This window comes from Capricornis sumatraensis, chromosome 11 (assembly GCF_032405125.1).
Source record: "Capricornis sumatraensis isolate serow.1 chromosome 11, serow.2, whole genome shotgun sequence".
Classification (NCBI taxonomy): Eukaryota; Metazoa; Chordata; class Mammalia; order Artiodactyla; family Bovidae; genus Capricornis; species Capricornis sumatraensis.
Genome location: NC_091079.1, coordinates 94,114,835 through 94,130,065, shown reverse-complemented (window position 1 = coordinate 94,130,065; position 15,231 = coordinate 94,114,835). Strand labels below are relative to the sequence as shown.

The window sequence follows — 15,231 nt, the reverse complement described above, 5'->3', positions numbered from 1 at the left end:
TGAAAAAAATTACAATATATCACCTACCAAAAAAATCCAGTTTAAAAATCCCAATATTTATTAGAATATCTTTATTATTGTTCAATGACATTTCCATTTTGTTGAAACAACTTATTATTTAGTTGGCATACACGTTACAAAAATTTTATTTATATCTCTTTTTCTTCTATATGATCAGCCATGAACTATCCTTGCGGTTCACAAAGGCCTAAACATAATGTTGTGATGAAATTAGCTGTTTGTACAACAAAACCTTTTCACTTTTCTCTCCTGAACACACAGCTAGATTACGTTTTTTTCAGATTTTCCTGTAGTTTTCAGATTCTCCACGCATGATCCTTCATTCTCCATCTTCTCATTTGGTTCTGGATTCAGAAAATCTGGAGGAGGACTCTGAGGCCTCTGGAATGAAGGAGCCACGTGATGGAAAGAGTCTGGGTCCCTGAATGACTGTGCACAGCAGGACCACCAGCCATCCCTACCAACCTGCACTGGAAATAAATCTTGAAGTTTCTTAGTGCTTTTCCTGTATTTCTAATGGAAGTCAAGAGAAGACATATTTTTTTTTCGTTTACTATGTTTATGGGAAAGCATCATCAGTATTTATCAAGACAAAAGATATCTATTTTTAGTGTAAATTCACTCTGAGTTTAAAGAAAAATTACTTATCTTCAGGTTGGGAGGGCCTCCCAGCAGAAGGACAGCAGACAGTGTCAGCGCACGTGCAGCCTAAAGGTGACGTGCCGAGCTGGTGCTGAGTCCCGAGCTTTTGAAGCTGGAGAAGGTTGCCCACTTAGGAGGGCTGCCCCTTTTAAAGAGTGTCAGCCCTGGAGAGCATAGAGGGCAGATCCCTTCCAGAGGGTCTAGAAATGCCATGCAAGATTTTGGAGCTTGAGGAGGGAAGCAGGATGCTGCTTCCTTGCATAGGGTGCTGCCAAGCCCTAGTGTTGAAGTCTGCATGGGGTAAGGATTTCCGAAGGGAGGGGACAAGGTGCGGACTATCACGTAGGAGGCACTGAAGAGGCTGTTGTCTGTCCATTGGCAGGGATCCACCAGCGGGCAGTGTCAATATCCAGGATTATTGAGGAGGGCACTGGGATAGCAGGAGCAGACCCAGTGTGGGATGTCTGAGATGGAGCTTCCTTGGGGGGAATTCCCTAAGGAGGAAGTGAACAGAGCTAGAGATAGGAAATTGGTCATCTGCAGGAAGAACAACCAGTGAATAGTGCTAGAGATAGGAAATTGATCACCTACAGGAAGATTAACCAAGTACGTAAATATGTTGAGGATGCCTTAAGCCAGTTTACTCACTATTAGAGAAGTTAGTTACAATTTGTAAAAGAGAAAAAGAAAACTAGAAAGAAACCTGTAGTAGAACACTGAAATTGAAAGTATTGAATGTTGGTTTAACTGGATGTATAGACTTGTTTTATCCACTGAGAGACCTTGGGAGAGGGACACTCCATAGCAATGAGCATATGTAGCAGCTGCTGCTTGGAGTCTGAATATATATAATATTATTTATCTATGTATATTATCTATACAATATATATTAGTTACACTATAAATTATATTTCAATATATAATATTGATTATAACTTTTGAATACAATTGAAAACCATGTTTCCAAACACAAATAAATAATTAGGGCTGAAGATGCAAAGAGGAATGGAGCATTTCTAAAGTAACCACCACCCCCCCCCCATAAAATATGTCCTAATTACTAAAGGAAGAAAGGAAAATTTAAGAAAAAGTAGAGAAGTTAGGCAGACAGCTTCTTAATCATGATATGTGTTTCTTAATTTTGACAGTTATAAGCATGTAGGAAAAGTTCTTGTTGATAGGAAATATTAAGGTATTTGAGAATGATGGGTGGGGTTGCTTAAAGAAAAAAATCTAGACATTTCAGTAATTATTTATATATTATAAATTTAAGAAACTAACCAATAGAATTAATACTAATAATGCTGTTCAGTTGCTAAGTCACATTCGACTCTTTGCTATCCCATGGACTGTACTGTGTCTGGCTCCCTGTCCTTTACTATCTCACAGAGTTTGCTCAAATTCATGTCCATTGAGTCAGTGATGCTATATAATCATCTCATCCTATGCCTCCTCCTTCTCCTTCGCCTTCAATCTTTCCCAGCATCAGGGTTTTTCCAGTCAGCCCTTAACATCAGGTGGACAAAGTATTGGAACTTCAGCTTCAGCATCAGTCCTTCCAATGAATATTCGGGACTGCTTTCCCTTAGGATTGACTGGTTGGATCTCCTTGCAGTGCAGGGAACTCTCAAGAGTCTTCTCTGACACCACAGTTTGGAAGCACTAATTCTTTAGTGCTCAACCTTCTTTATGGTCCAACTCTCATATCGGAACATGACTACTGGAAAAACAGTAGCTTTGTCTCTATGGACTTTGTTGGCAAAGTGATGTCTCTGCTTTTTAATATGCTGTCTAGGTTTGTCATGGCTTTTCTCCCAAGGGGCAAGTGTCTTTTAATTTTGTGACTGCAGTCACAATCCGCAGTGATTTTCGAGCCCAAGAAAATAAAATCTGTCATTGGTTTCACTTTTCCCCTATTTGCCATAAGTGATAAGACCGGATGCCATGATCCTAGCTTTTTGAATGTTGAGTTTCAAGCCAGATTTTTCATTCTCCTCTTTTATTGTCATCGAGAGGTTCTTTAGCTCTTCACTTTCCGCCATTATAGCGGTATCATCTGCATATCTCACGTTGTTACTTCTCCCAGCAATCTTGAGTGCAGTTTGTGCTTCATCCAGTCCAACATTTCAGGCGAGGTACTCTGCATAGAAGGTAAATAAGCAGGGTGGCAATACAGAACTTTGTCATACTCCTTTCCCAGTTTTGAACAGTCAGTCGTTCCATGTCCAATTTTAACTGTTGCTTCTTGACTCATATACACATTTTCCCAGGAGACATAGCAATAAAATGGAAGACTAAATTGAAAATAGCAAAGGATTTGGACAAACATATCACAGAATAAAATATGGGAGGGCTCAATAAACACGTGACAAGTGTTCAGTATCGTTAATCAATAGAAAAATCCCATGTGAAACCACAATTGGATACTATTTTATATGTACCAGAATGGCTAAAATTTAAAAATGAAAAACAGAATATATAACTGAATATTTATATGGAAAAATGAATAATAACCCTATCTTCATTCTATAAAAATAAAATCATCATCATCATTGTTTAAGACAGATAAAGTAACTGTAAAACCTAGAGCCGTAAATCTTCTAGAAGAAAACATAGAAAAATGTGTTTAATGACTTTGACGTCATAGATTAGCACATAGCGAGATGAAAAGCAATTAGATTTTACAACCAGCTTCGAGAAATCTTTGCCATTCCCAACAAAGTAAAGAATACATCTACCCTATGACTCAATATTTTTACTCCTAAGTATTTAACACAAAGATCAATGAATACAAAAATATTTTTACAAAAATGTTCATAGTATTTTAAGTCTTTTTTTTTAATTTTTATTTTTACTTTATTTTACATTACAATACTGTATTGGTTTTGCCATATATTGACATGAATCCACCACGGGTGTACATGCGATCCCAAACATGAACCCCCCTCCCACCTCCCTCCTCACAACATCCCTCTGGGTCATCCCCGTGCACCAGCCCCAAGCATGCTGTATTTTAAGTCTTAATAACAGGAAATGAAAAACCCAAATATCCATCAACAGAAAAGTTAGTTAGCTATCTGTGATTCATTAAAACAGTAGAATACTGCTTGTTATAAAATGTAATAAACTGATACACATAAAGAATCTTATATATTATGCAAGGTGAATAAAACTAGAAGCAAAAAAGATGACATATTGTATGATTTCATTTAGTAAAATAGCCAAAAATAACCTACAGTGGTAGAAGTCAGATAGCAATTGCCTCTGTGAAAAGGGGTTTGACTGAAAAAAAGATTGTTATAAGGGAAATCTCTAGGGTGATTAATTTGTTTTGGGTGGTGGAAGCTCATCAAACAGATAATGTAAGAAAAGTACATTTTATAGTGTATAATTTATTCTTCAATTTAAAAACAATTTGCTGAAGTTTCACTTATGAAGGGATTGGTTAGGGTGTAGCTTTAACTCACTTGAATAGAGTTTATTGTTTATTAAATTCAGGGCATGGTTACACTGGCTTGGGGAGGATGTCACCTCACCCACCAAACTAAGAAAGGGAGGGAGGAAGGAAGGAAGGCAGGCAAGTAAACAAATAAAAGCACTCGATTTTTTGTTTCTCTTTTGTATAACTAACAAATATTTATTAAGCACCTGCTCTGTCCTCTATGTAGGCTTTGCAAATAGAGTGATAAATTAGTCAAATGACTCACTGCCTTTGCAAAGCTTCGAGTGGGGAGAAATGAATTAAGTGTACAATGTCAGCTATTCCACTTGAATTGAACCAAGGAAGTCCACACTGAGAAGATACTTGAGTAAGCTAAAAATGAACAATGAAGGAAGCCACTTAGAAATTTTTGACAAAAGATATTAATTTAAGAATTTATTTTGATAGTGCAGATTAATCATCTTTTACATGTTATAGTTTTTATTTTGTTATTTTATGTAGAAATGGTATGAAAATAATGAAGATAAATATGATTTTTTAAATGTAATATATCATTACTTTTATTTTGGAAAAAAATATAGTTTTGGCATCAGTGTAAGGACTGGAACTTGGGAGGATATTATTATCTAATACATAAACAAAATTATACTCTTTAAAAACCAAATGATGCTATTAGGAAATTTTACGGTCACTTGTCAGAATTTCTTACACATCAGAGAGGATCTAGGCTTTCCATGCCTTGCGTATGTTTAGAGTGTCATCCTGGACTTCTGCTAATGCTGAACATCTGCGTTTTGTTTTCACTGAAAGATGTCTCATTTGGACTGCCAAAAGAGAAGGAGGTCATTAGTTATTCAATAATATGAAGTTATCCAGAAGACTATCCCTGTATGAGGAATATTAATGTCAGTAGATTCATAACCATTACCATTAATCCTAAGGATTGCTTCACACTGAGAGTCATTATAGGCATAATTTCAAAAGAGAATGTCAAACTATCACAAATCTCCCAATAAAAACAGAATCAGTTTTATATAGCATTTACTGCTTGGGAAACATTTTTAAGCTGATATTTTCTGAAAACTAAAGTGAAAACATAAGGAATGAACAAGGTAGGTACTTATGCGTCTGCTGAATTCCCAGGATTCGAGTTATGTTTGTATAGCTTGCGTTCATGTATTTTAGTGAAAGATGAATATTTCATGTGACTTCTCTCTATTAATTTGTTTATTTATTTTATAAATTACAACAAATTGTTATCCATCATGCTGAACAACTGGAAACTTCCAATTTTACATGAAAGACCATATTCCAGAAGAGAAACAAGCAGCTGTACATTACATATCTTTAATATCCTTATTACACATAACAATGTATAAAACCAATTCATTATAATTTGAATTATTTTGATCACACATAAGGCAAAGGTACTAGTACAGGTTTTGATATGAATAGTTGGAATAAGTGGTTCATTCTTTTTGCTGCTTATTGTATCTTTTAATATTCATGTTTGTGCTCTTCTAAAATGTATAAATATAATAGACATGCAAATATGTCTTTCTAAAATGCAAAAGTGACCTTTTATATTTGATAACTAAAGACTCTCTGGGAGACTATTAGTAAGATAGTTGGTGATTTTTGATATTTAGGTACATATTATATAAGCATTTATTCAATATATGTGTGTGCTGTAGCCTAAGTTGCTTCAGCTGTCTGTCCTTTTGTGGCCCCATGGACTGTAGCTGGCCAGACTCCTCTGTCCATTGGATTTTCCAGGCAAGAATATTGGAGTGGCTTGCCATGCTCGCCACCAGGGGTCTTCCTGATCTAGGGACAGAACTTGCAACTCTTACATCCCCTGCATTGGCAGGTGGGATCTTTAACACTAGCACTGCCCTGGAAACCCTATATAGACCTATATTCACTCACTACAGTCACACTTTGAATTTAAAAGTAATACAAACAAATAGCTGATATTCACAGAACAAATGGAATAATAACTTAGTGACACATAGCAGCAGAGAGATCATGTTGACCAAATCTTCGTTTTTAAAATGGAAACAATTCTAATTTCATCTTCCTGTTCCTTAGTTTTGTATATTATAAAATGGAAGTTTTATTAAAATAAAAGAGTGCATGGAAAGGCTACATACATGCTCGTGTGTGTGTTCAGTGTCCCTTCATATAAATATAATTAAATTGCTTATATATTTGGTAATTATTCATTATAAGCTACCAGTGAAACTTTGTTTCAAGACCCTGTGTGTCTTTGAAGTTGTGACTCTGCAATACATGAGGTACTGCTCAAATAGGTTATCCCATATCTTTTACCATGTGTCTATTTGACTTCTACTATTATTTCCCAGCCCTCCAGTTATACATGTGCAAGGTTTGAATCACAAGTTGTTGTTCAGTCACTCAGTCATGCCTGACTCTTTGCAGCATGGACTGCAGCATTCCAGGCTTCCCTGTCCTTCACTATCTCTCAGAATTTGCTCAAACTCATGTCCATTGAGGCAATGATGCCATTCAACTATTTCATCTTCTGTCACCCCCCTCTCCTTCTGCCCGCAGTCTTTCCCAGCATCAGTCTTTTCCAACGAGTTGGCCTTTGTATTAGGTGGCTGAAGTATTGGAGCTTCAGGTTCAGCATCAGTCCTCCCAGTGAATATTCTAGTTAGTCACTGTTTCCACTGTTTCGCCATCTATTTGCCATGAACTGATGGAACTGGAGCCACAATCTTAGTTTTTTGCATGTAGAGTTTTAAGTCAGCTTTTTCACTCTTCTTTTTCATCTTCATTAAGGTGTTCCTTAGTTCCTCTTCACTTTCTGATATTAGGATTGTTTCATTTGCATATCTGTGATTATTGATACTGCTTGATTCCAGTTTGTGATTCATCCAGCCTGGCATTTCACATGATGTACTCTACATAGAAGTTAAATAAGCAGGGTGACGACATATAGGCTTGAAGTACTCCTCTCCCAATATTGAACCAGTCCATTGTTCCTGGTCTTTCTAAGTGTTGGTTCTTGACCTGCATACAGATTTCTCAGGAGGCAGGTAAGTGAGTGAGGTCGCTCAGTCGTGTCCAACTTTTCGCGACCCCATGGACTATAGCCTACCAGGCTCCTCCCTCCATGGGATTCTCCAGGCAAGTGTACTGGAGTGGGTTGCCATTTCCTTCTCCAGGGGATCTTCCTGATCCAGGAATCAAACTCGGGTCTCCGGCATTCCAGGCAGACGCTTTAACCTCTGAGCCACCAGGGTCATCTTTTAAGGAACTTTCCACAGTTTCTTGTGATCCACACAATCAAAATCTTTAGTGTCGTCAATGAAGCAGAAGTAGATATTTTTCTGGAATTCTCATGCTTTTTCTATGACCCAGTGGATGTTGGTAATGTAATCTGTGCTTTCTCTGCCTTTTCTAAGCCCAGCTTGTACATCTGGAAGTTGTCAGTTCACATACTGTTGAAGACTAGATTGAAGAATTTTGAGCATTACCTTTCTAGCACGTGAAATGAGTGCAATTGTGTGGTAGTTTGAACATTCTTTGGCACTGTCCTTCTTTGGGATTGAAATGAAAATTGACCTTTGCAGTTCCATGGCCACTCCTGAGTTTTCCAAATTTGCTGACACATTGAGTGCAACATTTTAACAGCGTCATCTTTCAGGATTTCAAATAGCTCAGCTGAAATTCTATCACCTCCACTACTCCACTTCATCAAGGCCAAATTGACTTTACACAACAGGATGTCTGGCTTTAGGTGAGTGATCACACCATAATGGTTATCTGGGTCATGAAGACCTTTTATGTACTCTGTGTATTCCTGCCACCTCTTACTACCTCCTGCTTCTGTTAGGCACACACAGTCTGTGTCCTTCATCGTGTCCATCTTTGCATAGACTGTCCCCTTGCTATCTCAAATTTTCTAAGAGATTTCTAGTCTTTCCCATTCTACGGTTTGCCTCTACTTCTTTGCATTGTTCACTTAAGAATGCTTTCTTTTCTCTCCTTGCTATTCTCTGAAACTCTACATTCAGATGGTTATTACGTCTTTACTTTGATCCTTTGCCTTTCACTTCACTTCTTTTCTCAGCTATTTGTAAGGCTTCCTCAGACAACTAATTTGTCTTGTTACATTTCTTTTACTTGGGGATGGTTTTGGTTACTTCCTCCTTTACAATGTTATAAACCTCTGTTATAAAAAACCTCTAGTTTTTTAGGCACTCTGTCTGTCAGATGTAATCCCTTGAATCTATTTGTCCCTTCCATCCTATAACCATAATGGATTTGATTTAGGTCATACCTGAATGGCCTAGTGGTTTTCCCTACTTCCTTCAATTTAAGTCTGAATTTTGCAATAAGGAGTTCATGATCTGAGCCACAGTCAGATCCTGGTCTTGTTTTTGCTGACTGTATAGAGATTCCCCATCTTAGGTTGTAAAGAATATAATCAATTTGATTTGGGTTTTGACCATCTGTCCACGTGTAGAATTGTTTTTTGTGTCATTGAAAGAGGGTGTTGCTATGAGCATTACATTGAATCACCATACACAGATTAAATAATTAAAAGAAACATTGGCTCATTTAATTAATCTAACCTTTTGTTTTTCTATAGGAGGACGTCAAAAAGGAATATTTGCAAAAGGAACAAAAGAGGGAATGGAAAAGTTTCAAGGTACAATACCATATATTGCAACAAATATTTAGGATAGCTATTTATTCTTCAAACTGCATTAAATTAGAAATAGCTTTTCCAGAGAGTATGAATATTAAAGAAAGTGAAATTTTTATTATAATAAATGGATATAAAGGCAATATTTCTACTAAAATATCAATTATTCTTTATATATTAATACTGTTGTGTAAGAAACATATCAAATAAGTTTGTAGTAACTTTTTTTTTCTTAGAAGGAAGATCATGCATTTAGTACCTACTGTGTGTTTAGATTATGTATGCTGCGTCATTTAACCCCAATAACTCCTGTGATTACTTTTCTTATTTTATGGAGGAGGAAACCAAATATTGGAGGTTAAGGAAATTGTTCAAGAAACTTCCAGTGAAACAGCTTGTGTGAAACAACAAAAGAGGGAATGGAAAATTCAAGATAAAATGAGTTCCTTGACATTTTATGTCTCTTTCTAGGAGAGACATAGAAAGTAGCTTGCAAGTGAGATTAAAACTATATTTGTAATATATGCATCAAAAGAAAAGCTGTTGACTCTAGTGATCTCCATTTTGCTATGAGATCAATCCAAATTTTTTAACTTTGAAAAATTTACTGCCAGAATCATTATCACCGTCATGTATCCAGTACCATTTGTAAGATATGCACAGTGGGTGAAGCAGCTGCAAATATTTCATTCATGTATATCACTAAATATTTGTAAAAGCAAAAATGGTATAACTCTGAAGACTATGTCACAACTGAGACACATAAGCTCTGATATGTGCAAAAAAATCAAACGGAACTCAAAATAAGGTTCTAAGACAACACGCCACTTTTTAGAGTAGCAAACTCTTTTTCTGGCTAACACAGTAGAGTATTGTGTGAGACACCGCATCATCAGTATGCAGTAAGAATGTCACACCTTTAAATGGGAAAGGTATTTTCCATTTTATTGGAGCATTTTATTTTTCAAAAATGCTCCAATAGATACCTCCAATAAAAAGAAGGAAGGATAAATGTTTTTCAAACAGTTCAATCCACCATAGGTAAGTGCTGTACAACTACTCTATGACTTTAAGCCTAGAAAATGTCTCTTCTTTGTGTTGTAGTCCTCTGGGGTGGGGGGACCTACCTAATACTTAGAAAAGACAAGTGCATCAGAAAGATTTTTAAAATATTTATTTCTGTTGAAGGAATAGTGAAACAAAGGATAGAATGAGTGCCTACACCAAAATACTACCTTCTATAACCACGTACAACAATGCAATATTTGAGCTGAATGACAGCTTGCTCTTGCCATGGTAAATTTCTAATTCAGTGTTCTAGATAAGCTGTTTTTTCTAAGTTTGTTCATATTCTTGTCAATGAGCTTTGATGTTTCTCCCATTGGGAATTTTCATTGCTCCAAATATTATAATTTACCAAAAACATAAGGTTAAATCTATTACTGAAATATATAGTATTTTTTCTTTTAAATTCTAGTTCTTTCTAAAATAAAGTTAGATCATGTCTATGCTCACACACAAAATAAAAATAAATAAATAAAGCTATTTTAATGCTTTCCAATTTTCCTTAAAGAAATCTAAATCTTAAAAAGTAATAATTTGTGTGTGATTTTGTAAGAATTTTGCCCCTATCAAAATCCTGTTTGCTGAAATTTCAATTCTCTAAAAGACCGTTCTCTCTCTTTCTAAAAACACCTTTACCTGAATTAATTTACAACTGCTAATTTTCAGTTTAACTACTACACTGTATTTCAATAAGGGAAAGAGATTGACAGACACAGTGCCTGTCACATAATGGGAACTCGATAATTATGAAAAATGAATGAATTATATACACACTACCAGCAGATGCCTTTGCTATTGAAATGATCTTGAATAAAGGTGTCATAACTTTGTCGATGTCACTCCAAATCTCTGATGAGGGAATCCTTGGAAAATCTGGGAGTTCAAAGTCCTTCATCCAAGCTATTTTTTTCTTTAATAATTTTCTTCTGTAGAAATATCGTTATTGTGAAACAAAACTCCATCTCAGATGGGACTCATACTTGGTCAAAGCTCAGATCAGGAGTTGAACCCCATATCCCCACCTTCGGAGGGGACTCAAATCTGCTGTCTTCTAATTAGAACTGCTCACCTGGTGTCAAGACTTACTGAAGCCCAGGTTCTTTTGCCTCATCACAGAAAGAATCCAGGATGAAGCAAAAGGATAGGTGGGTAGGCAAATAGTGAGTTTATTAGTTTGTAAAAAATACAAATGGGCAGGTAAGGGAACACAGTCCCAAGAACTAAGAAGGCTGCATTTTTTTTTTTTTTCATCAAAGGAAACATGGGGAAGGAAGACCACCTTCTTCCCCATTCTCTGCTAGGCATCAAGGTTTACATCATTTGTTTTTCCCTTGACCCCATATGGTCTAACCAAAACTGTCATGGCACTGTTTAAATTATATGCATATTAGCAAAAAGGTGGTAACATGGTACTAAAATAAAGTAATTCATCCCAGATTCCTGTATAATGTTCCCTATCACCTAGATTCTTTCCCCTACATTTCTGACTTGGCTACATGCAAAAATTCTACCCTTCAAGGACCGTTAACCCTTTGGCTCCATGTAATAAGATTCACATCTCATATCTATTGTTTTTAACTATGAAGATTTTTAAAGTTTATTTTATTATGTTTTAAATATTAGGATTTGCTCTTTAAGTTTTTTAAAGAATTTTTTAAGTATTAAGGTTTTTATTTTATTTTATTTTGTTGTGTTTTAACTATTAGGATTTGTGTCTTGAGTATGCCTGGCACTTGAATGTGCCTAGTCTTCCTTCAAGGTAGAGTAGGTTGTAGATTGGATTCTTTCCTTGAGTGTTTATTAGCCTACAACAGTCTCCCAAACTCACTTAAAATTCATCTTCTGTCTTTAGCCCTCTAGTGAGATTTCTAACTAACTATAATATTCAATTTTCCCCTATCAACTGTATATTTAGAAAATGATTCATAGAACTTCCAGCTGGATATGAAAGACTATCAAATTTATTAAATTTATTTATTCACAGAGTTGTCCCTGAAGTTGTTGCTGTTTTCTCAAGTCCTTAAATATAGATTGCTTGCAAGTTCATCTGTCACAGAAATTCTTATTAAACATGTTCTGTTACTTAACATTTGATGATGGGTCCTGGCAAGATTTCTGCTACAGAGCCAAGGAGTAGCCATGTTCAACATTGATTTCCTTTCTATATTGGAACACCTATGTTTGGGGCATGTGTAATTTCCTTGGTTCTGAATCGCCACAGCAAAGATTTGAAACAGTGTTATACATAGCTCGATTACAACTGAGTTTTACTCAGCAAGCAAAGGATAAGACACCCTTGAGGGGTGAGGGCAAGCCAGCCTCAAAGGAGAGGCCTCAATCTGTCTTGGCTGCCTCCTTTTATATGTTTGTCTCCTTCCTCCCTTGAGCCTGATGCAAATTGGGCTGGCCAAGAAGGGGACGTCTTTGTTTCACATAAGGTTATCACTCCGGTCTATGGATCTTTGTCCCATTTTCACGAGCTTTTTACTTTCTTTGTCTTTTACCCACTGCCATTTTTGACTCCTTTCTCCTATTTTAACTACCTAACACCTAGACCTTAAAAAAAAAAGTTCTGTGACAATGGGAACATCAGATTTCATATTAATAGTCTAAACCTTATACTTACACTAACAGAAGAGACTGTGAACTTACATATTTATGCCTTCTAGCCCTATAGCTAGAAATGTATGTATTCTATATATTTTGTTGTTGTTGTTGAGTTATAAAACTGGAGCTAAAAACCAATTGGAAATTGTATGGACCAATGCATAGGTGTACACAATGGTGTGATTCATATATTTTTGCCTTTTCATACTGAAAAAAGATGAATCACAAACTGGAATCAAGATTGCTAGGCAATATCAACAACCTCAGATATGCAGATGATATCACTTTAATGGCACAAAGTGAAGAGGAACTAAAGAGCCTCTTCATAAGGGTAAAAGAGAAGAGTGAAAAAGCTGGCTTGAAGCTCAACATTCAAAAAATTAAGATCATGACATCCAGTCCCATTGCTTCATGGCAAATAGAAGGGGAAAAAGTGGAAGCAATGACAGATTTGATTTTTGGGGGCTTCAGAATCACTGCAGATGTTGACCACAGTCATAAAATTAAAAGACTCTTGCTTCTTGGAAGGAAAATTATGACAAAGCTCAGATCATGAACTCCTTATTACCAGATTCAGACTCAAATTGAAGAAAACAGGGAAAACCGTTAGACCATTCAGGTATGACCTACATCAAATCCATTATGATTATACAGTGGAAGTGATAAATAGACTTCAGGGCCTAGATCTGATAGATAGAGTGCCTGATGAACTATGGAATGAGGTTCATGACATTGTACAGGAGACAGGAATCAAGACCATCCCCATGGAAAAGAAAAGCAAAAAACCAAAATGGCTGTCTGGGGAGGCCTTACAAATAGCTGTGAAAAGAAGAGAGGCAAAAAACAAAGGAGAAAAGGAAAGATATAAGCATCTGAATGCAGAGTTCCAAAGAATAGCAAGAAGAGATAAGAAAGCCTTCTTCAGCATTCAATGCAAAGAAATAGAGGAAAACAACAGAATGGGAAAGACTAGAGATCTCTTCAAGAAAATTAGAGATACCAAGGGAATATTTCATGCAGAGATGGGCTCAATAAAGGACAGAAATGGTCTGGACCTAACAGAAGCAGAAGGTATTAAGAAGAGGTGGCAAGAATACACGGAAGAACTGTACAAAAAAGATCTTCACGACCCAGATAATCATGATGATGTGATCACTAATCTAGAGTCAGACATCTTGGAATGTGAAGTCAAGTGGGCCTTAGAAAGCATCACTATCAACAAAGCTAGTGGAGGTGATGGAATTCCAGTTGAGCTCTTTCAAATCCTGAAAGATGATGCTGTGTAAGTGCTGCACTCAATATGCCAGCAAATTTGGAAAACTCAGCAGTGGCCACAGGACTGGAAAAGGTCAGTTTTCATTCTAATCCCAAAGAAAGGCAATGCCGAAGAATGCTCAAACTACCGCACAATTGCACTCATCTCACATGCTAGTAAAGTAATGCTCAAAATTCTCCAAGCCAGGCTTCAGCAATATGTGAATCATGAACTCGCTGATGTTGAAGCTGGTTTTAAAAAAGGCAGAGGAACCAGAGATCAAATTGCCAACATCCGCTGGATCATGGAAAAAGCAAAAGAGTTCCAGAAAAACATCTATTTCTGCTTTATTGACTATGCCAAAGCCTTTGACTGTGTGGATCACAATAAATTGTGGACAATTCTTCAAGAGATGGGAATACCAGACCACCTGACCTGCCTCTTGAGAAATCTGTATGCAGGTCACGAAGCAACAATTAGAACTGGACATGGAACAACAGACTGGTTCCGATAGGAAAAGGAGTACGTCAAGGCTGTATATTGTCACCCTGCTTATTTAACTTATATGCAGAGTACATCATGAGAAGTGCTGGACTGGAAGAAACACAAGCTGGAATCAAGATTGCCAGGAGAAATATCAATAACCTCAGATATGCAGATGACACCACCCTTATGGCAGAAAGTGAAGAGGAACTAAAAAGCCTCTTGATGAAAGTGAAAGAGGAGAGTGAAAAAGTTGGCTTAAAGCTCAACATTCAGAAAACGAAGATCATGGCATCCGGTCCCATCACTTCATGGGAAATAGAAGGGGAAACAGTGGAAACAGTGTCAGACTTTTTTTGGGGGGGCTCCAAAATCACTGCTGATGGTGACTGCAGCCATGAAATTAAAAGACGCTTACTTCTTGGAAGAAAAGTTATGACTAACCTAGATAGTATATTCAAAAGCAGAGACATTACTTTGCTGACTAAGGTCCGTCTAGTCAAGGCTATGGTTTTACCTGTGGTCATGTATGGATGTGAGAGTTGGACTGTGAAGAAGGCTGAGCACTGAAGAATTGATGCTTTTGAACTGTGGTGTTGGAGAAGACTCTTGAGAGTCCCTTGAACTGCCAGGAGATCCAACCAGTCCATTCTGAAGGAGATCAACCCTGGGATTTCTTTGGAAGGAATGATGCTGAAGCTGAAACTCCAGTACTTTGGCCATCTCATGTGAAGAGTTGACTCATTGCAAAAGACTCTAATGCTGGGAGGGTTTGGGGACAGGGGGAGAAGGGGACGACAGAGGATGAGATGGCTGGATGGCATCACGGACTCGATGGACGTGAGTCTGAGTGAACTCCGGGAGATGGTGATGGACAGGGAGGCCTGGCATGCTGTGATTCATGGGGTTGAAAATAGTCAGACACGACTGAGCGACTGAACTGAACTGAACTGAGACAGCATATTAAAAAGCAGAGATGCCACTTTGTCAACAAAATCTGTCCAATCAAAGCTATGGTTTTCTTGTAGTCATGTATGA

The 15,231-nt window shown here is 37.0% G+C and overlaps 1 protein-coding gene across 1 annotated transcript in view; it reads left to right on the top strand.

The window, feature by feature from the left end:
- CNBD1 (cyclic nucleotide binding domain containing 1) overlaps positions 1-840 on the top strand; it is a 493,800-nt gene extending 492,960 nt beyond the window's left edge. The window contains exon 15 of the mRNA XM_068983440.1: positions 676-840. Within this exon, the coding sequence (XP_068839541.1) occupies positions 676-840 (165 nt within the window). The remainder of the gene's footprint in view (positions 1-675) is intronic.
- The last annotated feature ends 14,391 nt before the right edge of the window (positions 841-15,231 follow it).